Here is an 11,191-nt window from a genome sequence, read left to right as displayed (position 1 = left end):
GGTGGGTATTGAGGAGGGCACATTCTGCATGGAGCACTGGGTGTTATGCACAAACAATGAATCATGGAACACTTCATCTAAAACTAATGATGTAATGTATGGGGATTAACATAAGAATAATAAAAAAAAAAGAATAATGCTGCTATGAACATGTCTTCTGATGGAAATATGTACCGATTTCTCTTGAGAACAAACTTAGGAATGGAATTCCTGTGTCATGGGGTAGACATGAGGGGAGCCATCTTTAGAAGGTATTGTCAAGCAGTTTTCTAAAGTAGGTGAGCTATGTTATACTTCCGCCTGCAAGGTGTAAGAGTTCCAGTTGTTCCCTATCCTTGCCCACACTTGGCAGTGTCAGTCTTTTTCATTTTAGTCATTCTGGTAGGTGTACAGTGTTATCTTACTGTGGTTTTAATGTGCATTTCCCCCAGTGAGTAATGATTTGCATTTCCTTGGTGACTAACATTATGTTCTTTACTTAAAAAGGCCACACAGTGAACCAAAATATTGACCGTGGCGATCTTTGCAGAGGTGCCATGTTTACTGTTTTTGTTTTGCTGTCATCTTTTGCCTCATGGTCTTTCTGTTTGTTAAGCCCTCTACCTTTTTTTAACTTTAAATGCTTAACTGTCAGAATTGTAACAACTACCAAAAAAACTCCCACCTACTCGTTCTTACACATGATGAGGCATATTGATCACAATACAAGTAAAGTCACTAAGAAATATTTATTGAGCACCGGCTGTATACCCAGCATTGTGGGAGGGGCTGTGAAGGACATAGAGCAGTATAGGACTTGCTCCTGCCCTTCAGAGGCTTACAGTCTAGGTGGAGACAGGAGAGTCAGGACACATGAGGAGCCAGGAGGAAACAGTCCAGGCCAGGATGCTACAGGAGCTTAAGGTGTCTGGGGTCAGACCCACTAAGTGCTTCGGTGCCTCCAGGGCTCAATGTTCAGTGCCAGGAAAGACAAGAGCTCACAACTCCCAGGCCCATATTAGCCCACTTAGCATGCCCTCTCCACAGCCTCTACCCCCACCATCTTAAAACATCTGACTCCTTGTTCAGCTGCTATTCAAAGTGCAATGAAATGGGGGGAAGAGGGGGTGGGGCAGTGGGGAAAGTCCTTGGGTGAGTTCCAGGGGCTGGGGTCACCCTCTCCCTCCTAGAAAAATAAGCTCCCCCCCACAACATACCCCTGACAGAGATTCCCTACTCAAGAAGACCTATCTGACAACCCAGGACTTCTGCCCCAGGAGGTAAGAGGAGGAGGTGGTCGCCCCTTGAACTGCCTGAGGTAGAACTGCCCCCCCCACACTTCTAGCATACCCCTTCCCCTCCCAGTCCACTGAGCTGGGGGGACAGGCACCCCAGAGCTGCCACCCAGGACTGAGAGGGTACTAGAGGAAAAGGGCATGAGGGAGGGGAGGGGAGCAGAGAGGGGACCTGAAAGCCCAGCTGGAAAAGAAGGGCATCTGGGGTTTCTAGAAAAGTGCAGGGGAGGCCAAACATTGAGACTGGCTCCCTGTGGGTGGCAGAGGGGGTGAGGGGAGGTGGGGTGGTTTGCTACGGGACCCTACCTTCCCCCATGCCTTCACAGGACAGAGTGGGGCATCAAGGGCCAGGAGAGAGTGCCATGTCCCCAGCCGTGTTCCAGGCTGTGCCCACAGGTCACCCTGCCCTACCTTAGAGAAGGTGACGGGACTCCAAAGTTTTGATGATGCCCCCACCCTGCTGAGCCCCCTTCAAAGTGCTATCTATTTACTTCTCAAATTATAAAGAATCCGGGTTTGGGAATGCAGGAAAGGGGTGGAATTTCATAACACCTATGAGGCGGTGAGCAGAAGGAGCCGGGCTCCTCCAGAGAGCACCACCCAGCAGGAGAGGGTCAGGCCAGCCCCACCTTACCTCTGGGAGAGCGGAAGTGGGAAGCACAGGATGAAGACGTCTTAAATAATAGCTCGCATAATAAAAATACCTAGCACTCTAATAAGCCTATCATTCTGCTGTCTAATGGTTTTTTAAATAATTCTAAATGCCAAAGGCTGGGGAGGAGTGGGGGCAGGGTGGTGGCAAGCAGGGTATATACATGAGGAGGAGTTTAAATTAAAACACAAATAATAATTAAGACGTACAACTGGAGGGCTAAAGGCAAAAGGTGTAGAAGGGGAGGGCGGAGGGGTTGGGGGGGGACCCCTCATTTCTAGGAGCTTGAGGCTTCCAGTGGGTGGATTAGGGCTTCCTCTTGGAGAAGATCAGCCGGCGTTTGGAGTGATAGAAATCTGGAAAGAGGAAACAGAAGTCAGCCGAGCAGGAGGCAGAGGGCCCAGCAGAGCTATCCACCTAAAGCACACACAGAGGGGGCAGGGACTCTTCCCTAGAGCCAAAGGGACACATTGCCAAGTTCAGGGGAGGACTCTGGCATTATAGAGAGCATCCCACCACGCTTCACAGACGTGACCAACGATAACCAGACCTACATCCATGGGCCTATTCTAAGCCAAGCTGCCCACTATAGTAGCCAGTAGCCCTATGTAGTTAAATGAACTAGAATCAAATAAAATCAGAAGTTCAGTTTCTCAGTCACACCAGCCACATGTCAAATGCTCAGTGGCTACTTGTGGCTAGTGGCCCTGGACATTTGCATCACTGCAGAATTCCATTAAACGGCACTGCTCTAGGAATGCCGTTAGATAAGCCATGACATGTGTTCTGTACAATGACTCAGCCACATAAATGTAAGCTATTAGTATTATTGTCAGTATTGTTATTTCTGACGCAGCTGCAAATTTGCCATGGGATTCTTTTTTTTTTTTTTTTTAAGTAGGCTCCACGCCCAGCATGGAGCCCAACATGGGCCTTAAATTCATGACACTGAGATCAAGACCTGAGCCGAGACCAAGAGTTGGACGCTTAACCGACTGAGCCACCCAGGCACCCCTGCCAGGGGATTCTTGACTGCACCTCTCGGAGCCTGTTTCCTCATGTATAAAATGAAGCTGACACTGGTGCAGTGATCTAAGGATTGAATGAAATGCCTTCTCTAAAGGCTTTGGCCTGGAACCTGGCATAATAAGTGCTCAAAGGTCAGCATCACTCATTCATTTTTTATCAAGCACCTACTATGTGCGAGACACTGTCCTAGGTGCTGAAGATTCAGCAACAAACAAGAGAGATGCAGATCCCTTTCTCACGGAGATAATAACCTATGAGGGAGATGGACAACATCAAGAGAAAGCAGTAGCTGTTGCTAGTAAAAAAAGCAAACAAATGAACAAAATGCCAAAGAGAAAAAATTAGGCAGGGAAGGTGGATGGGAAGTGTGTGTGTGATGGGGAAGGTGAGTTAGGTTTGGATAGGGCAGCGGGAAATAGCTCATTAGTTTTCTCTACACTGTAGATTCACTGTGGCACCTTAGGCAAAGCACTCTACCTCTCGGAGTCTTATTTCCGCTCCTCTAAAAGAGTGGCAAGAATGTCATTTGGTATAGCACTGCTCTAAGGATTAAATGAAATCCACCCTAGAAACAACTTTAGGGGCACCTGGGTGGCTCAGTCAATGAAGTGTCTGCCTTCAGCTCAGGTCATGATCTCGGGGTCCTGGGATTGAGCCCCGTGTTGGGCTCCCTGTTCAGTGGGGAGCCTGCTTCTCCCTCTCTCTCTGCCCCTCTCCCTGCTTGTGCTCTCTCTCTAATAAATAAATAAATAAATCTAAGAAAGAAAGAAAGAAGGAAGGAAGGAAGAAAGAAAGAAAGGAAAGAAAGAGAAAGAGAAAGAAAGAAAGAAAGAAAGAAAGAAAGAAAGAAAGAAAAAAGAAAGAAAGAAAGAAAAGAAAGAAAGAAAGAAAGAAAGAAGAAAAAGAAAAAGAAAACCATTTTAGAAATTCACCTTCGCAAGGGGCCTGGCATATATTAAATGTTCCCAATAAATGTTAGCTAGCTGGTGTTGGCTGCAGACCTGCTATGTGACCCCAGGTGAGTTGCCTCCTCCCTCTGGGCCCGTTTCCCCTTGGGCCTAATGAGCGAGCTGGACCAGACAGGTCAGCCCTTGCACCGTGAATTCTGAGAGTCCCTGCAGTGTCCTTCCCTGCACCCATCCTCACCTGTCATGCTGGTCTGCCGCCGTTTTCGGCCCTGAGAGGTGCCAGGCGCCCCTGGGGACCCCTCGGGCCGCTCAGGGGCATGAGGCATGAGGGTGCAGGACAGCGACAGGTCCAGGTGGTCCTCCTGACCAGTCCCCTGCAGCAGGGCAGGCGAGGGGCTGGGTCGCTTGCCCCCTCCCAGGTCATCCCGGGGCCCCGGAGGCAGGTAGAGTTTGGGCAGGCCCAGACCCCACACGCGCTCCCAGGCAAAGTCGCCCTCCAGCGGTGTCTCGGTGACAAAGTCGAAGTTCCATCGCTCCCGGGCCTCCTGCACGCAGCCGGCCATCAGTGCATCACAGTCTCGGCGCAGCTGCTCACTGTCCACGGGGCCGAAGAGGCGGCGGCAAGCCTTGCTGCCACGCGGGATCTGCTGGGCATCCCTGGACGGTTCTGCCATGGCACCTGCGGCTGAGACACAAGGCTCCGGTCACTCGGGAAATTGCGCCCTATCTTACCAGGCCGCGCTTTGCTGTGAGAGCTCGGGTGACGTCTTCCTGCTAGAACACGAGGTCTCTCTGGCTCCTTCCAGCCGATGTGCCACCGTCTCCTTCCCACAGGCCACCTCCAACCCCCAGTCAACAGCCACTGGGTGGGGACAGAGCTCAGCCATCCTGGCACCCCCAGGTCACTGGGGGAGTGGGCAGCTGAAGGACAAGTTATGTCAACAAAGACAAGTTTATTGCAATAGCAGGGATCAGAGTCCTGTTTACCACCGGGTATTATCAGCTAAAATCAATTTGTTTCCCCCCGAGGTGTCCCTCATGGGCGTGAATGCCCCAAGTACGTGTGAATTGCCAGAGTCCAGTAGTTTCCCAACCCTAGCCCTGGCCAAAAGGTCAGGTCCCGAGTGAAAGGACAGGCTGACTGCTCCTCTGGCCTCCTGAATCCCTCTACCCAGATGCCCATGTGGGATAACTCTGTTCTGAAATTCAAAAGTACCCCGGACTTTGCGATAAAAAAAAAAAAACAAAACAACACCTAAGATCTAGTCCTAGCTCTGCTGCTTACTACATAAACTTTAAAAAGTCACTTAAAAATTTTTTTTTAATTAAAAGAAAATAAAAAGTCACTTAATGTCTCTGGGCCCCAGTTTTCTCATCTATAAAATGGGGCGTGGAAGCACGGTCAAGCACTTGGTCAGGGAGTCCCTTCATCAGGCAAGGCAATAGAACAGAGGTGAGAGGCTGCATGTTGTGGTTTAGAGCCAGGGCTCTGGAGCGGGACTGCCTCGGTTGGAAATCAGGCTCTGCTGGGCGACCCTGGACAAGTAGCTTAACTTCTCTGGGCTCTATTTTCCTCATCTGTAAAATGGAGACAGTACTAGTGCATGTCTCAGAGGACATATGTGAGGATTAACGGAGTTACTATAGGTAACATGCTTAGAGAAGCAGCTGGTATATAGAAGTGTTTGGAAAACAGAAGTGTTATTATTTCTCTCTGTGTTCGGTTCTTCCTGAGCCTTCTCCACGTCGCTCCCCCCTGGCCACCACCTCTTTCAGACAGCAGCTGACAGGTGCTGTGTGCTGAGGGCCTTTCCCAAGGATGTCATCAGGCGGGAGGCCTGGGGGTGAGGAGGGGCTGGGCAGGGCAGGGTGATGGTTTCTCCCAGGCTGAGCCACATCCTGCCAGGCACATCAGGTGATCTGAAGTCTAGACAGCCTGGAAGCCCCTGCCCCCTGTTAGCTGCATCCAAGGAACCCGTTTGGCAGGCACAGAAAATTAGAGGTGGCCGGTCTACCCGGTTCCTCTCCTCTCACTTCAGAAGAGGGAAAACTGAAGGTGAGTCTGCTCATGATGAGGCGTTGGCACCCACCTGCCCTGTTCTGGCCTGACACCAGGGCTGAGCGGCTGTGCAGCCTTGGCAAGACTGGGTCTTCCTGAGGACAAGTCCTGCTTTGCAGGCTCGGAGGGTGAAAGCTCTGCTGAGTGACCTCCTGGGGCAGGAAGCCCTGGACCCTTGCCCCAGTCACCCCTCCCCCACCCCACCTCTCACAGCTTATGGGAGAGGGGGAGGCACTACGTGACCTCAGACCAAGTTTAAAGGGCAAGAGTTTGGAGAGATATGAGGCTTGTCCCCAAATCAGAAAACTAAAAAGGCCAAGGGCCACTGCCCCGTAGAGGGGTTACGCAGTGCAGCGGGCAGAGCCCTCAAATAACCTTCACCCACTCTCTTCAGGGCAAGGGTGGGGATTTATTTATATATTTTTATGTGCCAGGGGCTGTTCTAAGAAGTTTACAAATATTAATTTCCCTAAAGAGTGGGTATATTTGCTCTTTTTTTTTTTTTTTTATATAAGTAACTAAGCCTCTGAGAAGTTAAGTAACTTGCCCAAGGTCACACAACTCACAAGTGACACAGCCAGGATTTGAACCCAGGCCTGTTTGCTGTGGTTCTGTGCTCTGGTGTTCATCTACACTCCCTCTCTAATTTTGTGTTCCTAGCCCAGGAAGGGGTTTTTGTGATTCCGCCCAGCAGAATCACTTAGGGAGCTTTTTAAAAATACAGATTGATAGCTCCCTCTCTCCCCAGATTAACTTAACTCAAATTAAACGGGATTTAAGCAGGTGTTTGGCAGTTCCGCAGATGAGCACTCTTGGGGTGCCATTCAAGGGAGGGTACACAGGAGATGCCCCAAACGGACATTCTGGGTCTCAGTGTCTCATTGGCACAAGGAGGAGGAGCCTGCCTAGGATTTTGTCAGGAAGTTGGATATTCCCTGGCTTCTAGGCGCTGAAGATGGGACCAGAATCCAGGCAGGTATCCTCTCTCCTACCACCCCTGCCCTTATGGCTCTCATAGGCTCCCCATCAAAATCTGATCTCACTCCCATTATCGTAACTCCCAGTTCAGGGAAAACTCAGAAACACAAACTCTTGTTTTACAAACAAGTAACTGAAAATAACTTCCTTTGTTGGCCTTTGTGCCTTAGACTTCAACCAACTTTAATTCCGAAGTAAACAGTAAGCACTCAGTACACACTGTTGAACCAATGGGGTACTCTTTTTAAGGGGCGTTCGCAGATGCGGCTCAGCCCAGGAGAACCGAGGCGGGAAGGAAAGGCGGGCGAAGCCGCATTCCGCGGGAAGGCGTGTTTGCTATTCGCGCCGGGGCCGGAAGGGGGCGCTGGTCTCCAGGAAATCACGCGCAGGGTCGGCGGTGCGTGGGCAGAGCCTTGGACAGCAGCAGGGAGTTGTGATGAGTCAGTTTCCTGCAAAGTGCTCCCCGCCCGCCAAAACTTCGCTTCCACTCAGGCTGCAGCGTCACCCTCGGGTGCGGAGGGGGGAGAAGGAGGGGGACCGGGGGCCGCAAACACGTCACACTGAGCCAGCCGGGCTTCCGAAAGCCCCGCCACTGTTGGGAAACCGCGCGCTCCTCTGTGACACACCACACACACACACAAACACACACACTCCGCACGCACAGGCGCGCAGAGGTTTGGTCCCTCCACCTTCTCTCCACGCCCAAAGCACGGGATGAGTCAGATCCCTGGAAAATAAAAATAGACGAAAGCAAGGAAAACAAAACCGCTCGAAAGTCCTACTCGAAAGGCGACGTGGAGGGAGGGAAGGGGCGGGGGAGCTGCCTGGGCACCCTAACGTGCCAAATCCAATTCCCAGATTCTTTTTCGCACGAGGAGGGCGCCAGTGTCCCCCGAGGGCCCCCGACAGGGCGGATGCACTGTGGCCCGCGCTGGGCGGCGGCTCCCGAAGGACGACTCGTCCTCCTGCTCCGCTCAGAACTGTCGCCCTCGGAGAGGGCATTTTGGTGGGGGGCGCCGGGAGCCCCCGGATGCGGCTGTCAGAGTCCCTGAGCAGCGTCGCGCCCCCCGAAGTCCCACCCTCCAATGTGACCTCTCCGCGTTCCCCCGCCCCGGGCGTGGGCTGCACGCCCCGCTGCCCCGCAGTGCAGGGCTCCGAGGCCGCGGCGGAGTCCGGCGCCCCGACCCAAGGGCAGGCTGGGCGGGGGTTCTGCGGGCGCGATGGAAGAGAGGTGTGTTCCCCTCCTGCTCCTCTCAAACTGACTGGCTGGCGCGAGCCCACCCCGCGCGGGGCCACCGCTCTGGGTCCCCGAGGGTGCGCTCCGAGGCGGGGACCGGACACCCAGTCCTGGCCCTCCTGATGTCCCAGCTTCCCTGAGAACACTGTGTGCCAGCCAAATAGTCACTGAGCTGATGGGGGGACAGAGACTGCGGAGGGCCGGGAAGCCAACTTCTGGGGGCCACTGTCCCCCAGCCCGGGTGGGGCTCTGACCTCACCCAGTCCGTTTCCCGGGGTCTCCTTGTCACCGTGAGTCACCTCCTCGATTGCGCTTAAAGGACGTGTCCCAACACGTTCCCAAGGACCAGGGACACAGCCCGCGCTGACCTCCGCGCCCAGCTGGTGGCGGACACGGAGGCGTCGGGGACCCAGACCTCAGGGGTCTGGGCGGAGACGGCACCGATTGGATCGGAGAGCTGCCCGGGAGCGGATCGCGAGTGAACCTGCTCGGCTCGGCGTTCTCCGCCCCTCCCGGGGCTCGGCGCTCAGGGGCTTCATCCGCTCGCCGCCACAGCGAGCCGCGCCGGGGTCTGGGGCGCACGGGTCCACGCCTCCCCTCGCCGCAGCTTCGTTTCAACCCGCGGCGAGCGCGGCTCCTCGCACTCCTGCGCTCTCTCTCCGCCGGGAGTCCCCGACACAGCCCGACCTCCGTCACAGGCGCACCGCACAGGGACACCCGTGGGAGCAAACCCCAGACCCACGCACGTCGTTCACCTGTGACGACCACACACACACACACACACACACACACACACACGGACGTACACGGACACTGGCGGACACGCTCCGCTCCGCTCAGAGCTGCCCGCCCCGCGTTCGCTCTTGCCTGCCACGATTCCCTCACCTCCTCTGAGGGTCTCGGTGGCTCCGTGAATCAGCGCCGGGCTCCCGGTCTCCAAGCCACCGTCTCGGGAAGCAGCTCACACCTCAGCTGGCACCGCCCGGCGCTGCCCTTATATAGGATTGGCGTCGGAGGGCTCCGCCTACTGCGGGCCTGGGACCGCCCCTTCTGCCGCTGCCGGTCGCCGTGCGCAGCCCGCCCGCGCTCTAAGACCTCCGAACTCAGATGCCAACGTCGCGTGCTGCAGGAGGGCGCTTGCCTCCTCCCCACACGCCGCGCCTGGGCCTCTGTGCCTGACACATGTCCCCACGAACTGAGCCACAAATCTGGGTTGTTTGAATTGGGGTGTGAGTTGGTACTCCCCACGAAGGGATGGCATTCTTAGGATGAGCAATTTTTCTGGCCCCGAAAACATCACGAGGGGTGACATTAATAGATAAAACTCCATAAATAAAAAGGATGTACCTCGCTTTGCAATCCCCAGAAATGCCCGCTATACCACCGCTATGCCCGCGGATCCCTCACTGGACCATCTCTCCCTAAGCAGGACCTGAAGAACCCAGACACCCCAACAAAGCATCATGGAGACCAGAACGGGATTCGATCCCCTTTATTTCACAGATGAGGAACTAAAGGGATGCAAAGTTGTTGCTTGTCAAATGCCTCAAGGAAGGAGGGAATTAGGAATCCCTCTCAAAAAAAGGCCAACCAGATCTCCAGGGGAAACCAGGAAATGGGGAAAATTAGACATTGAACTAACCTCCCTACAGCCTCCTCCTCACTGCCCACATCCACCTCCTTCTCACCTCAACAGTAGAGATCTCTATGACTGCAACAGATTTTTAAAAAGATTTTATTTATTTATTTGGGAGAGTGAGAAAGAGAGAGCAGGATCAGGGGCAGGGGGACAGGAAGAGGGAGAAGGGGAGAGGGGTAAGGGGAGAGGAAGAAGCAGGCTCCCCGCTGAGCAAGGAGCCTGATGGGGGCTCAGTCCCAGGACCCTGGGATCCTGACCTGAGCTGAAGGCAGATGGCTTAACCGACTGAGCCACCCGGACGCCCCTGATAGCAACAGATTTGTTGGCTAGGAAGGGGAGAAGGATTTGGTAAGCAAATTATCTCCTGGATTTCCCCCAAACAATTCACTTACACTGCTGGGGAAACTGAGGCTCAGAGAAGTTCAGTGACCTGACTCAGGTCACACAGCAAATAAATAGCTATGATTAGAGCATAGGCTTATTGCCTCCCCCAGCTCTCTGCTCGTTGCCCTCTCTATTTCAGTGGCTCTAGAAAGAGGGAAGCACCCAGCACCCCTCATTTTCAGGCAGTGTACTAAGGTGACACTGATAAAAGACAATTCTGGAAATGTCCACTGGTGCTTCTTGCTGGTCCAGAAGCAAGTGAGGTGACCATTTCTTCCCACCCACTTCCCACCACTAGCTCCTCTAGCACCCCATTTTTGCCTCCTTTCACCTAAAACATTTGTAGTTTTTGCTTTTAGAAAATGACAGAGAAGGGCGCCTGGGTGGCTCAGTTCGTTAAGCAACTGCCTTCGGCTCAGGTCATGATCCTGGAGTCCTAGGATCGAGTCCCACATCCGACTCCCAGCTCAGCGGGGAGTCTGCTTCTCTCTCTGACCCTCCCCCCTCTCATGCTCTCTCTGTCTCATTCTCGCTCTCTCAAATAAATAAATAAAATCTTTAAAAAAAAAAAAAAGAAAATGACAGAGAACAGGGGTGGGTGCCTGGCTGGCTCAGTCAGTAGAACATGTGACTCTTGATCTTGGGGTCTGAGCTCAAGGGCCATGTTGAGCATAGAGCTTGCTTTATTATTATTTTTTTAAGATTGCATTTATTTATTTGGCAGAGAAAGAGAGAGCAAAGGAGCACAAGCAGGGTGACCGGCAGGCAGATGGAGAAGCTGACTCTTTGCTGAGCAAGGAGCCTGGTGCGGAACTCGATCCCAGGACCCTGGGATCATGACCTGAGCCGAAGGCAGACACTTAACTGACTGAGCCACCCAGGCATCTCATACAGCTTACTTTAATAAATAAATAAATAGAATAGAATAGAATAGAATAGAATAGATTTTTAAATCTTTTTTAAAAAAATTGCAGAGAACAGAATGTTACTTTGAACAGAAATCCCTCTAAAAAATAGAACCCAGGCTTGGA

The 11,191-nt window shown here is 53.0% G+C and overlaps 1 protein-coding gene across 2 annotated transcripts; it reads right to left on the bottom strand.

The window, feature by feature from the left end:
* Positions 1–709: 709 nt before the first annotated feature.
* On the bottom strand, positions 710–9,125 carry CDKN1A (cyclin dependent kinase inhibitor 1A). 2 transcript variants are annotated; one of them, XM_006751264.3, is made up of 3 exons: positions 9,023–9,125; positions 4,102–4,548; positions 710–2,282 (listed from the first exon to the last, which is right to left on the bottom strand). In XM_006751264.3, the coding sequence occupies exons 2-3, from the start codon at positions 4,535–4,537 to the stop codon at positions 2,233–2,235; spliced, it is 486 nt and encodes a 161-aa protein (XP_006751327.1). In that variant the 5' UTR covers positions 4,538–4,548; positions 9,023–9,125; the 3' UTR covers positions 710–2,232. The 2 variants fall into 2 exon arrangements, with proteins under 2 accessions (XP_006751327.1, XP_006751328.1); XM_006751265.3 differs by having other exon boundaries at positions 4,102–4,542; positions 9,023–9,121.
* Between the last annotated feature and the right edge of the window lie 2,066 nt (positions 9,126–11,191).

Source organism: Leptonychotes weddellii, chromosome 8, assembly GCF_054177405.1.
Source record: "Leptonychotes weddellii isolate Sample4059 chromosome 8, ASM5417740v2, whole genome shotgun sequence".
In the NCBI taxonomy this organism is placed as follows: Eukaryota; Metazoa; Chordata; class Mammalia; order Carnivora; family Phocidae; genus Leptonychotes; species Leptonychotes weddellii.
The sequence above is the reverse complement of the archived record's forward strand: the minus strand, read 5'-3'. Positions and strand labels throughout refer to the sequence as shown.

Excerpts from the sequence above, each read along its gene's own strand:
- CDKN1A (XM_006751264.3), bottom strand. The coding sequence starts at position 4,537 with ATGGCAGAACCGTCCAGGGATGCCCAGCAGATCCCGCGTGGCAGCAAG. Across the intron at positions 2,283-4,101 it reads GCGGCAGACCAGCATGACAG|ATTTCTATCACTCCAAACGC; the intron begins GTGAGGATGGGT and ends TCCTCTTTCCAG.